Below are 17,094 nucleotides of genomic sequence, written 5' to 3'. Positions count from 1 at the left end.
CCTGGGGCCAGAGGTCGGGGCCTCCCACGCACAGGGGCTGGGTGGTACTGGCTGGTGACTTTGCCTTCCAGGGTGTGGCCTGCTCAGAGAGCTTTCCCCTGCTTCACCAGGCCGACTGGGCAAAATGCAGATTCTCAGATCTCACTCAACTGGCTCTCAATCCTGGTGAGCATGGGACCCACCCAGGAGCTCTGACAATACTGACGCCCTGGCCTCCTCAGAGACCACCATCTTGTTAGACTGGGGTCAGCCTGGGCACCGGGTTCCAATGTACAGTCAGGGCTGAGACCTGCTGGTTAGAACTGGGCACAGTGGCCGTGTCTGATCAGTATGCTTTGCACACTGAATTTGAAAGCCATCACCTTAAAGGGACGTGTGACCTGGGCAGTGCATTCCCTCATTCACCCTTCATCTCTGTAGCCCTGCCCTGTGCTCCCAGACCTCTGGGTGCCTTCACAAGCTGGCACATGGAACCACAGGGTGGAATCACCAAACCTTTGGTTCTCTAACTTGCTTTTTTTGATCTCTTGGCCCTGCACCACTTTCCACATCAGGCAAGTATTTAACTGGCTCCTCAACTGCTGGGCATTCTGCTTGCTTCCAGTTTTTCCCAATGAATCCATGCACTATTTCCCCAGGGAAATATTCCAGTGGGCTTCCTGGGCCAGCCTGCCAGGGCCTGTGGGTGAGGTTCCTCTGGGTAGCTCTGCCTGAGAAGGGGGATCGCTAGGTCATGGTGTGGGTGCATTTTGGTTTTAACTGAAACTGCCAAGTTGCCCTCCTGCAGTCCAGTCAGATCCGGGGGTTCCAATGTACAGCTGGCAGGCCTGCTGGCCTGAGCCTGTTTCAGATCGGTGAGAGGATGGGGACACAGTGGCTGCTGTTTAGTAAGCGTCTGCTCTGTCCTGAGCCCCTGGGATGCGCCTACAAACATCATCCTGGTCCACAAGCAGCAGCATGGTTCGCCCCATTTTACAGTAAAGGAAACTGAAGCTCCGGAGGTTGTCACTCACTGAGGTCACACAACTAGGGACATGCAGGATTTGAAGCCAGGACTATCTGACTGCAGAGCCCATGCTCCTGCCCCCCAGGCTCTCCTGCATCTGTGTTATTCTGCCCAGCACTGAGTGTGAGGCCTAGCACACACTTCAGGTGGGGCACATTGCTCCAGCCAGCCCTTGCAGTGGGGGCCATGCTCACTGCTCTGTTTGCACACCTACTTGGTGGGGGTGGAGGGCAGCCTGCTTGCCTCTGGACCCCCAGATCCCAGTGAAAGTGTGGCTCTGGGCCCAGCCACGAGAGGTATTTCCTGAGGCCACCTGGCACCTACCCAACTCTGGGAACAGGCCTGGAGCTGCATAGCCTCCCAGGCAGTTTGGCAGTGTCCCCGGCAGCTACTTTCCCATCCCCTAGGCTTTGCCCAGCGCCACAGAGTACCCAGCATCAGTCCTTAAGGGGCTCCCCAGAGCCAGGAGCTCCACAAGACAGCAGGGATTAATAGTCCTGTTTTACAGAGAGGGGAACTATGGCTCGATGAAGAAACTCGTGGAGGCTACACACTGTGAGACTCAAACTCCAGGCTCCCAATTCCAGGCACATATTCTTCCCACCACCCTCCCCTGCCTCTGGCTGATGAACTACTCACTCCCCCATTGCACTCAGGACACTGGGACTCGGTGAGCAAGGCTTGACCTCGGAGCTGCAGGAGGATGGTGAGAGGCTATGAATTCAAACACCAACTGTATTTTTGTTCTAAGCCCACTCTGGACAGGCCCGGGGGTTCTTGGGGCCTATGTGTGTTGCAGCAGAGGTAGGGGACAAGGGGGCCCCAGGCACCTCCTCTGGGCTCATACAGCCCCAGTGTCCCACAGCACAGCTCTGCCATGTTGTCTGTCTCCTCCACCTGACCATGAGCCCAAGGGGACAAAGCCCCACTTCTGGTTTTCACTGCTGTAAGCAGAGCAGGGATTCAACAAGTATTTCCTGAGAGGATGGAGCATGGAGAGGGGAGGGGAGCATTTGGTCTCTCTGGGGAGAGTTTGGACCCCCATCCCTGCAGTCCCCTCCCTTGGCCAGCACCAGCCCTACCTCACCTGGCACCTCTCCAGCTGTAGAAACTTGTACCTCAGCCAAGAAAAATGAGCGTGCTGCAAGTCTGCTGCTTGGCTGCCAGGGCCAGCCAATCGGCGCTGGGGTGCCTCACCCACCTCCAGTAACAAAGGGCCAGGGCTGGACCAGCAGGGCTGGACCAGCAGGGCTGGCGGGTGGGCTCTGCCTCGAGGCCTGAGCCCCAGAGAGCTGGCAGGATTAGTGGTAGGGAGAGAGGCGGAGAGGCAGAAATGGGAGGCGGAGAGTGGGAGACATGGCAGGGGTGGGAGGGAGAGCTGCATGTGCTAGGGGGACACCACCCCACCTTCATCTCTTGCAGCCAGTATCCTCACTGCACAACGGGCTCTCAACCTCCACCCAGCCACTCAGCATCTTCTCACCCTTTTCTCCTACCCTGCTGCCCTCCCCTTCCCTGGAGGTAGGCAGGGCTCCTGAGAAATAGGGTCTAGAACTCAGACACAGACTCCTCTGTGGCAAAGACAGCAATAAATAGTAATGAGATGTGGAGTTATATGAGTATCGTCTTGCCTTGTCCCCATTTTACAGATGAGGAAACTGAGGCTTAAAATGATGAAGTGACATGCCCACATCTTTTGGCTACTCTGCAATTTGAATCCAGGTCTGCCCGAAGCCTGAGCCATATTTCCTTCCTCTTCTTTAACCTCCTCCCCAGCCTGGGCCAGCCTCTAGGCCTTTGCTCACGCCTTCAGCCAGGGCTTCCACCTCTCTGCACTTCCAGACTGGCCCCACACTCTCCTGAGACAGACCCACTGCAGCTGGTCCCACCTCCTCCTATCACCCCACAGAGACATCCGGGGCTCTCTCAGCCACCCAGAAAATTCTTCTGCTTTAGGCCCAGGGCCCTAGAGCCAGAGGAAACCCATAAATACAAACACATTTGCATGAAAGCCCCAGAGTCTGCATCTGCAGCTAACAGCTCCATTAGCTTCCAGGACAGAGCTGCCAGAAGTGGGAGTAGTGGCCACCAGCTTCCAGGGACAAACGCGTCCCAACAGCCAGGTCGGGACCATCTGGTGTTTATTTAGACACACAAATAAAAGAACCTGGTGGTTCAAACAGCTTGTGCTCCTTTTTTTTTGCCATATATATATATATATATATATATATATGTATGTATGTTATATATATATGTATGTTATATATATGTTATATATATGTATATAACATATACATATGTTATATGTTTATATGTTTTTTAAAAGATCAACACATCACTAGTCCCCCATCTGTTCTTTCTCTACTGAGCAATATATACAGCCTATTATATATATATGTGTGCATATATATATATAATATATTTTTTCAATAGATAACTACCTTCAAGTAATGAAACACAGGATTTACAATTTCCCTCTGAGGGCAGAGGAAAGGCAAATTCACACACAGTTCACAGAGGAAGTACCATAAGAGCCCAGCCAGACAGGAGCCGAGGCCCCTCCTCTGGGTGACAAGAGGGCAGCAGCAGAAATCATGACAATCACACTGTTGCTCATTGTGGGCGGCTGGCAGGTGCCGATGAAGAGGGGGCCCCAGCCTGCTCTGCCCAGGCTGCGTGGGCGGGCAGTGCTGGCTGACCCAGGCTCCCTGGCTGGGGTGGGTTGGGGGGCACGTCTGGGAACCTCACTTTTCCAGCAGCCTCTCGAATTTGGGGTTCACAAAGGAGAAGCCAGCGAACGCTGCTTGGTCCATGGAGTCAATGAGGTTCTTGTCACTGTAGGAGAGGCGCGCCTTCTCGTTCAGGAACTCCTGGTCGAAGTTGCTGTAGTCTCCAGGGGACTTCTGCAGGCAGAGGGAGGGGAGGCTGAGCGGGACCCAAGGGGCGGCCTTCTGAAGGTTCCCAAGTTTCCTGGGACTGCCTCCCAAACACCGTGGAATCCCCGTCAGGCTAGGCCAGGCAGAGCTGTCCTTATTAAGAACAGAAGAGGGAGTCTCTCCCAACAGCCTGAGAGGATCCCCAGCTGGAAGGCGGATGCTGTTTCCCCAAGGGGATGAGGGAAGGCAGCAGAGGGCTCTGGGCCTGGATGAGGAAAGGTGGGCATCGTCCTGAGCAGGGTTCTGGCAAACTACAGCCCACGGGCCAAACCCTGCCCACCGCCTGTAGTAGGTCTCACAAGCTAAGAATGTGTTTTACATTTTTAAATGTTTAGGAAAAAAATCAAAAGGACAATAATATTTCACAACATGTGAAAATTAAATGAAATTCAAATTTCAGTGTACACAAATAAAGTTTTATTAGTACATAAACACCCACTCATCGACATATTGTCTGTCTACGGCTGCTTTGAGACTGTCTGGCCTGCAAAGCCTAAAACATTTACTATCAGGCTGTTCACAGTAAAAGTTTGCCAACTCTCTGCTTCTGAGGATACAATGAAATAGTAATAGAGAGAGATCTCAAGCTGGTGGCCTTTAGACCCAATTGAGCTGGCAGGTACAATCATTTTGACCAGCACTGGATTTTAACGGAATTTAAGCCAACTTTTTTTTTTTGCCGAGGAAGACTCACCCAGAGCTAACATCTGCTGCCAATCTTCCTCTTTCTGTATGTGAGCCGCCACCACAGCATGGCCACTGACAGATGAGTGGTGTAGGTCTGTGCCCGGGAACCGAACCCGGGCCACCGAAGCGGAGCATGCCAAACTTGACCACTAGGCCACTGGGGCAGGCCCAAGCCAATTATTTTAAAATTGGGCAATTTGACATAAAAATCCAGATATCTGGCTTCTTTTGAAAACTGGCAGAGCAGAGGAACCTTGGGCCGATTTCCCGGCATGTCCACTCTTGGCACTGACGCTCCCTTGGACAGCTTGCCACAGGCCCCACCACTTCCCACTGACAGGGACTGCTGATCAGCACACCTGCCTTGTGTTTCTTAGTGCAGAGAAATAAATCTATCCTTCTTTCTATCAAAAGCAAAAAACTGAAAGCAGGCTGTGTGATGTTCCTACAGCAGGCCTGGCCTGTTAGTGACGTGCCCAGCCCAGGAGGCATCCGAGTTTGAGATCCCTGGAGTAGATGAAGTGCTCTGCAGCCTCAAAGCACAAATGTGGGGCACGTTACACATGCTGCCCAGTGGGAACAGCATGTCTGGATGGAGGAGGGGAAGCAAAGGAGAGAAGGGGAGAGGGAGGGAAGAACTGTGATCAGAGACGGGCCACAGAGCCCAACTTCTGAGGTGTTTGGGGTGCTCTGAATTCTGGCCCCAACCTGCCTCTGCTCTCCTGCTGGCTCCTTGGTGGCCTTTGTAGATTGTGGGCCTGTGTGCAAACCATCCCTCTTCTACCTGGAATGACTCCCAGCTGCTGTCTGCCTGGCCCAGTCTTGTCAGCCCTCCCACATCCCACTTCTCAGACCCACCCCATTCTCTGCATCCTGGGCTCCTGCTGACAGCCCCTCCCAATGACAACTGATCATGTGTGGCCTTGTGACATCTCTCGTACTGCTGTCTTATATCATAAATGATCATCAGTGTGCAAGGGTCTTATCTCTCCGTGGAGCTGGGGCTCCTCCAGCTCTAGGACTCGGCCTCCCACTTTCCTGTGCAGCCCAGCATGGTGCTCTGCATTTCCAGTATTTATTGGAAAATGGATTGGATGGATGGAGGGAGGGAGAGAAGCCTTAACTCTGATTCCCAAAGCATAGTCCCCTGCATATAGTGGGCATTAAAGAATGTATGTTAAAGGATGGCTGGATGCACAGTTCCCAATGTTTGTTGAATGACTGAGTGAGGAGAGAGAGGGTGAGAATATAAGGGTGGGGTTGTGACAGAATGTGCCAGGGAGGTCAGGGAAGCAGGTTTCCTGGAAGAAGGGAGAGGGGGAAAGCATGTAAACGATGCAGGAGAGAGGCAGGGCAAAGGAGGAGACACCCACCCAGAAGGCAGTGAGGGCAACGTTAAGGGGGGGGCCCCTACCAGAGTGGGTCACGTACCACTTTGGGCTTGAAGGGCGGCTCCACCGCACGTTTCTCCAGCAGAGTCCAGTTGATGGTCTTGAAGAAGGAGTGGCCTTTGATGTTCCCTGTCACTCCCAGCCTCTTGGTTGGGTCTCTTTCAAGCAGCTGCAACCCAGCAGGGACCCTGGTTAGCACCCGAGGGCTGTGGGCGACCGGAGCCTCAGCAAACCCCAAGCAGGCCCTGCGGGGGGGACCCAGGCAGGCCTGGCCCGGCCCAGCAGCACAGGCCGGGGCCTCTGGGGCTGAGGGGAGCCTCTCTGGCCTGCTGTGTTCCCAGGTCCCCCTGGGACAGCCGGGACCCTCGAGCAGAAGCAGGGGCTGTTCACTGAGTGTCTGCTCTCTGCCTGGCACAAACATGAACATCATGCATTTACGCTCTCTTCCCAACTCTGTGAGGGAGGTTCCCTCATAACCTCCACTTGGCAGATAAGGAGACAGGCTCAGAGTCTAGCCTCAGGTCTGCCTGTCTCCTGACCCCAAGCTCGTCATCACCTGCCAGGATGAGTCAATGCAGGCACTCAAACAGGAGCTCCAGGTAACGTGGGGACGGAGCAACCCCCCCAGTGTGTTAGGACGGAGCAGCATGAGCCTGCCACTCCAGAGACAGGAGGCTCCCGGTATTCCCGTGACCCCATGTCCGCCAGCCCCTGCCCCAGCCACCCTAGCCCAGGGCCTCCCACCTTCTCCAGGATGTCCTTGGACTCCTTGGTGATCCAGCGGGGATAATGCGGTGTGTCCACACGGATAGACTCGAAGAGTTCATCCTCATCGTCACCGTGGAAAGGGGACTGACCAATGAGCATCTCGTAGACAAGGACTCCGAAGGACCACCAGTCCACGGAGAACGAGTACTTCAGGCCCTGCAGGATCTGGGGCAGGTGAGGAAGAGCGGGAGCTGAGAGGGGACCCCTGAACATGAGCCCAGGCCAGGCCTCCTCACCCTCCTGCCTTTGGCTCTGACACTGCTGTCCTTGGGAAGCCTTCTCGGCCCCACCCTGTTGAGACAAGGTGTCTGACTGGGCTGGTGGCCAGGAGGGTGCCCGCTCACCTCAGGGGCGATATAGTCAGGGGTGCCACAGAAGGTGCTGGCCTGTTTCTCCCCAAATATGTTCTCCTTGCACATCCCGAAGTCGGCAATCTTGATGTGGCCGTCCTGGTCCAGCATCACATTATCCAGCTTGAGGTCCCTGAGGGGAGGGGATAGGAAAGGGAGTGGGCAGGGGCCAATTCCCCCCTCTTCCCAGTCTCCATGTCCCCATTTTCAGCCCTGTAAGCCTAGGACTCTCCCCAAGGGGACCAGGGAATGAGGAAGAGAACAGGAAGCAGAGGGGAAAGAGATGCCAAAACAGGTGCTTCCTGCAAGCCACCTACTGTGCGCTGCATGCTGGACACATCATCCCATTTCCCGAAGCCCAAAACGAGGCTCAGAGAGGGGATGTCACTCGCCCAGGGTTACCTAGCTGGTCAGCAGCAGGAGTGGCCCCGGGCTCAAGTTTGTCTGTCTCCACAAGGGCAGGGACCATGTCCATCTTTACACAGTTAGTTGTTTGAGTAGATGGTACATGACACATGGTAACAAGTACTAAAAAGGGGCAAACAGCACATAGTCTACCTTCCACTAACCTCGATCACCAGGCCCTCCCTAGAAGATTCTAGGCATGGACAAGCACATTACACTGTGGATCTCACCCCCACATTTTAAAACCTGAACCTAATATTCAATACACACTGTCCCACCGATTGGTTTTCCACTTGACAACATATCTTGGCATCGTCCCCCATCAGTACACAGAGCACAGCCTCAGCCTTTTTGATGGATGCATAGTAATCCACTGTAGGATGGGAATGTCATTTATTGGGCGAGAATTTGTAGAACCAGTCCCTATTGGTAGAAGCTTAGATTGCTCAGATGGGGCTTCAGAGCGAGACTGATGGCTCCAAGGAAGGGAGACACTGTCCTAGTCAGTGCCACACTCCCGCCAATAGCGCCGAGTATGGGCAGTGAGTTCCCAGTCCCTGGAGCTGTGCCAGCCTCAGATGAGGGGCCATAGGGAATTCTAATAATGGAGTAGGAGTTTAGGCAGATACTCAACTAAGGACTGACTCCAAGTGGAGATGGGGCCATAGCTGGGCTGACCAGGTCCCACTCAGAGCACTTCAGAGGATATAATGGGGTTAGAGCTTCCCATCAGAAAAACTCCAAACCCCAACTCCCACACCTGTAAATGATCCCCTTGTTGTGTAGAAACTGCAGTCCACAGATTATCTCAGCTGCATAAAACCTGGATGAGAGAGAGACAAAGTGTCCAGGATTTCCGAGACCAGCCCCTGCTTCTCCCTGGGCCCTCATCTCCAGCCCCAGGGGCAGGAAATGCTGCAAATAACTCCACGGACAACCTGGGCCTGATCAAGCACATCTTGTTCAGGCAAGTGGGGGCTGGCAGCCAAGGCAGAAGAGAAAATTATGAAGGAAAGCTCCAAATAAGCTAATCCTCTGTCATAAGAGTGTATGTATTTAGGGCCGGCCCCGTGGCTTAGTGGTTAAGTGCGTGCGCTCCGCTGCTGGCGGCCCGGGTTTGGATCCCGGGCGCGCACCAACGCACTGCTTCTCCAGCCATGCTGAGGCCGCGTTCCACATACAGCAACTAGAAGGATGTGCAGCTATGACATACAACTATCTACTCGGGCTTTGGCGGGGGTGGGAATAAATATACAAAATCCTTAAAAAAAAAAAAAGAGTGTATGTATTTATATAGATATACATGTGTCTACACACACACACAGAGTCTGGGGGGGTGCATGATAGTCTGGGGGCCACACCCCAGAGTCCTGTGTTGTGTAGGATCACCATCTGTGAGGCTGCCCTGGCCAAGGCCCAAGGAGGTGACAGGACCCTGTGTGCCTGTGCTAGGCTCCCAGCTCACCCACCGCCCATGGCTTCCCACATGGTGGGGATGGCCATGCTACCCCAAATCTCTCCAACCCCAGCTCTAGCCCAGGCTGGCTTCTTCAGGGAGAGGGAAGCAGGGATGGAGGACAGACTGGCAAAAGGCTCTTCCCCCAACAAGGCCCTCACGTACGTGGCACGGTAGAGTTCAAAGCGGCCTTTGTCTTGGATGTGGTACATCAGGTCCCCCCCGTTGAGGAACTCCATCACAAAGAACAGGTGGTCCTGGGGTGGGGAGGGTGGTAAGCATAGGCATAGGAACCAACAGGAGGCTCCCTCGCTGAGGGCCACCAGGGGCAAGCCCCAACAGGAAGCAGGGGACAACTCTGCCCTGGGGTACGTGAGGGGAGGAGGATGGCCCTGCCCTGGGAAGTCTGAGGAGGGAGACACAGCCTTGCCTTAAGTGGTCTGAGGAGGAAGAGCAGGCCCTGCCTGAGTGGGAAACATGGCCTGCCCTGGGGGCCTGAGGGGGGCTGTGGCCCCGGGGGCAATGACAGTGGGAGGGCCGGGCACCTTGGTCTGGAAGGTGCAGAAGAGGTGGGTGAGAAAGGGATTCTCCCAGGCGAGCGCCAGCACCCGCTTCTCCACCATGGTACACTCCACATCATCATCGATCAGAACCACGTCCTTCTTGAGAGCCTTGATGGCGAAGAACTCCTTTTTGCCCTTCAGCTCTGCAAGCAGCACCTGACGGGTGGGCAGCAATGCTGAGCAAGAAAGGGCCCGCCAAAGACCAGGGCACCACAGCCCCACCCAACCAGGAGGAAGCCAGGTCGGGTGGGAAGCAGGTGCCCCTGGGCTCCTGGGCCCGGGTCCCTTGGGCTGCCCCTGAGCCACATGGCCTCTCACCTTCCCGAAGCTGCCTTTGCCCAGGACCTTGTGGAAGATGAAGTTCTCGATGTGGCACCTGTTGCTGCCCTCCCAGATCTTGCCATAGGTACTGCTGTCTGCTCAAGATATGGCACTTCAGTCTCAGGTCTCTGCCTGCTGAGTCCCCTCCTCTGAGGCCCAGGGGTGGGCTGGGGTGAGGGGCCTCAGAGAGGAAGGGCTCCCTCCCCACGGGTGGTGCCTCCTCTCGGATCTCACTCAACAATGGAGAGAGGCCAGGCCCCATCCTGAGGCCTAGTGGGGAGTGGGGGCTTTCCTGGGGGAAATGGGCCCAAGCTTCACCTGGGGCATCATCTCCAGAGACTCCTGGCTTCTTCTCAAAATTCTGGTAGATCCCAACATACTCTGAAGGCCCGGACTCCGACCTCCGGGTGGGTCTCTGAAGGGGGTGGTGGATGTTGGGGGTTAGGTTGGTCGGTTATACCACAGTCAGAACTTCCAGCCCAAAGGGAGGACCCCAACCATCCATAACTCCACCCTCAATACCAATGGGGAACAGCAGGGGCAGAGCCCAGGACCTCCAGGTGGTGTGCCCACATATGCGCACATGCACACACACCCACACCCACACACACACTTCCAGGGCACAGGGACGCCTCAGGGGTCTGAAAGGCACTGACTACAAGCAAAAACTTTATAAATTGGATACCAGCTTCCCAACCACTTAATCAACAGACTTTTATCTGTGTTATTTTCATTTGTAATTGATTCTAGAATTTTACCTTAAAGTTTGGTGGCATCCCTCGAGCCCTACCCACATCCAACACACACATACACAAAACATACACAAAAAGGCTTATAGTTCAAAGTGCTCCAATATAGCAGGCCCCCAGGTTCACCCTCAAGTACAGAACTGCTTGAATAACTAATTTCTCGTCTCACGAATAAGCCCACCACCCTCTGTGCCTAATTCTTGAACTGGATCTTCCAGGAGTGGGGTCTTGGGTATAAAAGCCCCCACTGTGGTTCCCCAGGAATAGGTGTGAGCTCTGACTGTCCCCAACCCCACCACCCTCTCCCAGAGTTCCCATGGCACCCGTCCACCTGGCTGACTTGGTTCAACGCCTCAGCCAAGAGCTTCTGGTTGATGCCGCAGAGGTTGGCCACCTTCCTCTGGCACTTGTGGTGCACGTTCATGCCACAGTCTGGGGGAAGGAGAAGCAGGCTCATCAGGGCCCCTGCCCAGGCAGGGCCAGACAGGCAGCCAGCAGGCTCCGGGAGAACTGTCCCCATGCCCCAGGCCCAGCCAAGGCAGGGAGGGGTGGAGGAGAGAGCAGAGGAAGGAGGGCCTTGGTGGGCTCTGCTGGGTTTCTTCTTTTTAGAAAACTGTACCTGAAGCCATCATAAGCACTTCAAATCTTTCATTATTTATTTTTTATTTAAAGAAGAAAAAGAAAAAGCAGAAGATATGAGACCTAATTCTAAACACTTCAGAGAATGTCTGGGACAACCTGGACAAGTCACTTTTCCTCAAGGGACCTCTTGTGTCTCATCTAATCAGTGAAGCCTGGGGTAGGGAGGGGGCGGGGAGGAGCGTTTGCTGAGTGACTGTTAGTGTGCGGCAGGCCTTGGCTGAGCACCTTCTGCCCTCATGTCCCTCAGTGACTCTCTGGGTCCTGCTCTACACTTACCCTCATTTTACACTTGAGCACACTGAGCTCAGAGGGGTGGGGTCACCTGTCTGGTGATCACACAGCAGGTAAATAGTAAAGACAGTGGGGCCCGTGGGGAGGGGCCACCAAGGCCTCACCCACATGAAATCCCCAAGAGAGAGGGCAAAGTCAGCTGGAGTTGACAAGGTCCGGTGGGTAGGCTCCAGCTGGGAACACCCTCCCACCCCCTCCCCAGCCCCCAGAGCTGGGTGATACGCACCTTCACACTTTAATCCCTGCTTCACCAGCCCCCAGAGCAGGCTGCCACAGTGGTCACAGAAGGTGGGGCTCATGTAGTTGTAAACCTTGAACCGGTGTGGCATGTCGATGTTGAAACGTTCTTTCTGGAACTGGAGTGGGGGGGTCAACAGGTTGAGGGTCACACGCCAGCTCTAGCCCCTTCCTCATCTCCTAGCTCCCCACCAACCCCACGCCTGGCAGGATGCCCAAGAGGGACCCACTGGGGAATAGGAAATCTGGAGGTCCAAGGAAGGACCGAGAAATATGGGGAAGAAGGGTGAGCCCCACAGGGAAGGGGTGGGGAGAGCCCAAACCCCTCCCACCTGGCCAAGCCCCCCAGAGCCCCACCCTGGGCCCGGCCTCACTATGGTGTCCCGGCTGTTAGCCGCGGTGCCGGTGCACCGGCCAATGATCTTGTCGATGCATTTCTTGTGGATGGCAGCATTGCATTCTTGAGGAGGCGCAGGCCCAGGAGGCGGATGGGAAGGCACCAGGAGGGGTAGAGTCTGAGCCGGCGCCCGCTGGCCCAGTCCAGCCCTCTATACAAAGCCACCGTTCTGCCTGACTGCCCACACCCTCACCCCACAGAGGCCTCAGGCTCAGAGCTTGATTCTTCTCTCCTCCCGCCAGCCCTCGCAGGAGGGGCCTGAGAAGGATGGGCAGGGCGGACAGCCCGATTAGGGAAGGCTCAAGGAGTCCTAGTGGGCAGGGTGGGGGTGGAAGTGAGGGGCGTGGGGTGCAGTGAGAGAACTCGAGGCAGGAGAGCCCCCCTCCCTCTTCTATACCCCAGGACAGCAAACAGCTCCTAAGCTCTCTCTCACACGTGCACACGCAGACACACGCACCCCAACAAAGACACGTGCACATACATACACAGCACGTGTAATGACAAGGCTTCTTATACAGAATGCTACCATGTGCCAGTCACAACCAAAATACAGCTTTACGTAGCTTATCCCATCTGATCTTCACAATGGCTCTATTATCCCTATTTTATAGATGAGGAAACTGAGGCAGAGAAGCTAAATAAGGCCCCACAGCTAGGAAGTAGTAGAGCTGGGATTCACCGGGCAGTCTGGCTCCAGAGCCTGTGCTCACAAGCACCGGCCCATGCCGCCTCGTGCACGCACCATGTGGAGACAGGCGTGCTCACACGTGTGTGCCCAGATACACACGTATCTAACAAGCACACATGCAGCTGGGGGTGTGCTGGTAAAGGTCCGGTAGCCTTTCTGGGGGAAAAGAACCCTGACGTGTAAGCAGTGGCTGATTTGTGTAAATACTCTACTGGGGCCTACTGCAGGCTACCAGTGTGATGTCACGGAACACAGAGATGGGAAGAGATACACACAATTGGCTTCTGTGAGCCAGAGCAAGCTGGCTCCGGCACTCACTGGACGAAGCTACTGTATATACATGCACTCCGACGTGGCAAATCTCATGTGCACACACTCAGGCACACAGAGCCCCTCGTCCACATACACATTCCCAACACAGGGACACAGGCTTTCCTGTGAACGCACGCAGGCACTGGCAGGCACACGTGTACACACACGTGTGCGTACAAACCGGGCTGTGGAGACACTTACGCCTGCATTTGTAGCCTTGCTTGTTGAGACCCCTGAAAGGCAAATCCCCAGTTAGGGTGAGTGCGGGGAAGCGCTGGGTGGGGGGGCCTCCCTACCCCCACCTCACCCCCAGTGGGCACAGCCAGCCCTCACCAAACAAACTCTTTGCACACAGAACAGAAGGTGGGCTGCCCAAAGAAGGTGGCGATAAACTCATGGTTCTTGATGTAGTGGATTTTGGCCTGTTTGATGGCTCCGCGGCGGTTCATCGTTGGGAACTTGGCCTCGTCTTCACTCCGAAGAGACTGCTTGCAATCTGGGGGCCATGGAGTGATGAAATCAGCCCCAGCCCCTGAGGGTGGGTGACCCTGGACAGACTGCCGATGAGGGCTGCTTCCCCAAACCTCTGTCCTGGCTCTGGCCTCTGAACCTACATCCCAAGCCCAGGCAGGGAGGGTCTTACCTATGTCTTCCAGAAAATACTGCACTGACATCAACACCTTGGCCTGGGGTTGCAAGTCCAGCTGCAGGGGTGAGGATGAGGGGGTCAATGAGGGCGGGCCTGGGCCAAGCCAGACTCAGAACCCGCCCCCATGGCTGGTCCCCAAGGCCAAGAGAGCCCTGGCAGCCTAGCCGGACATCTGTCTGCCCAGTGTGGGCAGGGCCCCACGCCTGAGCCCCGCCCCCACCTCCCATCCCCCACCCAGGGGTATTATTACATTTGGGGAAGTGAAAGGATCCAGCCCACACCCAGCCTGGCCACATGGCCCGGGAACAGAGTGGGAAGGGAAACTCCCCACCCCTACCCCGGCTGCTCCCTCAACAAGGGTCTTAGAATGAAGGCACCCTGTGCCCATGTGCACATGCAGGGACACAGACACACACATACTGACACACCCATGCTGGTTCTCTCTCTGTCTGTGTCGGGAGCTCCAAGGTCTGGTCTCCTTACACGGACTGGCTGGTTCTGAGGGCAGGACCCTCACGTCCCCCAGGCCCCAGGCCTGGTGACTGACATTGTCCCTTGGGGTAGTGGACAGAGAGCACAGCAAGTGTCTCTGCCTAACTGGCCGAGGGGCAGGGCAGCCCTGGGTCAACTGCTCTCTCAGCCCAGCCCCTCCACCCCTCACTGCAGGCTGACCACAGTCCTCAAGGTCACAGGGTCTTTTCCAGTGGGGACATCTTGGCCGCAGGAGTCACCCCAGGGGGCAGGGGATGCTCTGCCAGAGCTGGCATCCTGTGGCCTTAAAGGACACACAGCCACATGCATTTGCAGAGTCCTGGTTTCAGCAGGTGAGTGGCGGGCCATCAGCTTTCCCCTTCTCCCACCTCCTTGCTGTTGAAGATCATAACTGTTGTCCCCTCTGCCTGCCTGAGCCTGGAATATCTGCGAAGATTCCAAACAGAACTAGGAACAATGGGTGCCTCTGAGAAGGGGGCCTGGCTGGGTGTTGGGGCTGGGACACACCCTAACACACAGTTTGAAATGTTTTACTACATGCATATCCTGCCTTTACAAAATTAAAATGAAAAAAAGCAGGCGCAGTATGAGGACGGCTCTCTTCAGCACCCACTATGTCCCCAGTTCCAATAAGCCCTTAAATCCAGTCACTCATTTCATTTGAACAACTGACCCCGAGGTAGGGTCTTTTAGTAGCTTCTCCTTTCACAGATTTTGAAACAGAGGCTCAGAGAGGCTGGGGAGTTGATAAATCGCAGAGCCGGGGTTCGAATCCAGGCTGTGTGGCTGCAGAGCTGCACCAGTGCCAGAGCAGGGCCCAGAGCCCTGCAGCCACGCTCACTCAGCGCGCCCACACATGTGCGCACACACGACCACAGCTCGCCGCCACTCACCCAGAACTCGGCCTTGCCGTTGTTCTTCTTGCAGCGCTCGGCCAGCACTGACACACCCACGGTCACCTCAGACACTGGCTCCTCGGCGGCCCGCATCAGCACGATCTGGATGACGCGGCCCTCGTAGATGTGGGCATCGAATGTCGACTTCCACTCAGGGTACATGGTGGGCTTCTTCTGCACCAGCGTCTTCCCACGCTCTGCAACGGGGCCAGGCAGGCAAGGATGGGCTAGGGCCCCTCTGTCCCTCCCACAGCCTTCAGCCCAGATAGAATCTGCCGGGCTCTCTGTCCCCGAGGGCCCGTCATGGCTTCCCAGTGTCCTTGGACCGAGTCCCCACTGGTCAGCCTTCACGACTGTGCTCTGCTCACCTCACCAGCCCCATCTCACTCACAACACAGAACTGCCAGCAGCTCCTCTAGGGCGGTTTGCTAGGTCCCCCCTCCAGGCCTTTGCTCCTGCTGTTCCCTCTTCCTGTGACTCTTCCTCCAGCCCTACTTAGATGTCACCTTCCCTTATGCACTCACTCATTGAACACGTGCTGAGAGCTCCCACACGCCCACCATGGGACTAGAGGTGAGGAACACCGCAGAGACAAAAGTTACACCCAGTGGCTGACCCCTAGAGCCCCACTCCCGGGTGGAGACATGAACCAGTTCATCCCTCAAGTGAACGTTAAATCACAGCTGTGATGAGACTGAAGAGGGCAAGGCTGGTGGTTCTAGACCTGCTCATGGTCTGTGGCCCACACCAGCCAAAGGGTCGGGGAAGGCTTCCTGGAGGAAGGGACAGCTCAGCTGAGACCTAAGAGAGCTAGAGGTTCACCAGGTGAGGGCAGAAGCAAGAAGAAATGGCATGAACAACAACAAACAAACACATAGAGACAGAGATTGGACTGGTGGTTACCAGAGAGGAAGAGGGGAGGGAGGAGGGCGAAAGGGATAATTAGGCACACGTGTGTGGTGATGGATTGTAATTAGTATTTGGGTGGTGAACATCAGAACATGATGTAATCCATGCAGAAATAGAAATATAATGATGTACACCTGAAATTTATACAATGTTATAAACCAATGTTATCACAATAAAAAAACAAACGAAAAAACATACACACACACAAAAAAAGAAGCAATGGCATGAGATGTTTGTCTCTTCCAGGAAGACCTCCCTGACCCCAGCCTGGGATGCTGCCTTCTCTGGGCTTCCCTATCACAGGACTCACTGTCTGGCTCCCTCACCTGACTGTGAGCCCCCAGAGGGCAGGGCTAGGTCAGCCCTGGAGCATGGCAGTGTCCTCAGTGCCCAGCGCGGGGCCTGGTACAGATGGACACGTGGGAATTGTTGAGTGAAACAACCAATGGGGGAAGAGCCAGAAGCCCCCAACCCCAGAGTGGGCTCCCTGTAGCCAGTGCTGGAGGCCCTATAGGCACTCGGTGGCCTCTGCTGTCCTGCATCCACAGTTGGGCTGGGCAGGGAGACGAGGACAAGGAAGAGAAGGATCCCTCGGAGGTTCTAGGGGAACAAGGCACAGCCCCTGCAGTACCTCCGGCTGGGCCTGATTCCCAGCCCCACTGGCTGCCACCACCTCTCCAAGGTCCAACCTCCAGCCCTACCTGTGCTGAGCGCCTCCTTCATCTTCACGGCACAGAAGGGCTGGCTTGCATCGTCTGCGGCCTGCAGGGAGCCCAGCTCATAGGAGTTGAAGGCGATGCGCAGGAACGGCGCCATGTTGGGGCCTGCAGTGGGGCTGTGTAGACAGAAGGGGTGAGGCCTGGCAGCACAGCAGGACCAGCAGGGACAGCCATGGGAGGTGCTCCGGTACCCGCTCCCCCCCAGGGCTCTCACAGCCTTGAGTTTGGCC

At 55.6% G+C, this 17,094-nt stretch overlaps 1 protein-coding gene across 2 annotated transcripts in view; it reads right to left on the bottom strand.

Annotated features, from left to right (window-relative positions):
* Positions 1-3,130: 3,130 nt before the first annotated feature.
* The window catches only part of PRKCD (protein kinase C delta), a 30,768-nt gene continuing 16,804 nt past the window's right edge, over positions 3,131-17,094 (bottom strand). Inside the window, exons 2-18 of one of the 2 annotated variants that reach the window (XM_058561144.1) lie at positions 16,847-16,980; positions 15,234-15,433; positions 13,843-13,903; positions 13,533-13,695; positions 13,401-13,432; positions 12,177-12,262; positions 11,792-11,921; positions 10,973-11,064; positions 10,202-10,298; positions 9,881-9,978; positions 9,545-9,718; positions 9,165-9,256; positions 8,304-8,366; positions 7,133-7,271; positions 6,765-6,953; positions 6,061-6,189; positions 3,131-3,909 (exon numbers count right to left, since the gene is read on the bottom strand). In XM_058561144.1, the coding sequence (XP_058417127.1) occupies positions 3,751-3,909; positions 6,061-6,189; positions 6,765-6,953; positions 7,133-7,271; positions 8,304-8,366; positions 9,165-9,256; positions 9,545-9,718; positions 9,881-9,978; positions 10,202-10,298; positions 10,973-11,064; positions 11,792-11,921; positions 12,177-12,262; positions 13,401-13,432; positions 13,533-13,695; positions 13,843-13,903; positions 15,234-15,433; positions 16,847-16,961 (2,019 nt within the window). In that variant the 5' untranslated portion in view covers positions 16,962-16,980 and the 3' untranslated portion in view covers positions 3,131-3,750. Of the gene's footprint in view, positions 3,910-6,060; positions 6,190-6,764; positions 6,954-7,132; positions 7,272-8,303; positions 8,367-9,164; positions 9,257-9,544; positions 9,719-9,880; positions 9,979-10,201; positions 10,299-10,963; positions 11,065-11,791; positions 11,922-12,176; positions 12,263-13,400; positions 13,433-13,532; positions 13,696-13,842; positions 13,904-15,233; positions 15,434-16,846; positions 16,981-17,094 lie in introns of both variants that reach the window. The other variant, XM_058561136.1, reaches the window with a different exon arrangement.

The sequence above is a fragment of the Diceros bicornis genome, chromosome 2 (assembly GCF_020826845.1).
Source record: "Diceros bicornis minor isolate mBicDic1 chromosome 2, mDicBic1.mat.cur, whole genome shotgun sequence".
Classification (NCBI taxonomy): domain Eukaryota; kingdom Metazoa; phylum Chordata; class Mammalia; order Perissodactyla; family Rhinocerotidae; genus Diceros; species Diceros bicornis.
The sequence above is the reverse complement of the archived record's forward strand: the minus strand, read 5'-3'. Positions and strand labels throughout refer to the sequence as shown.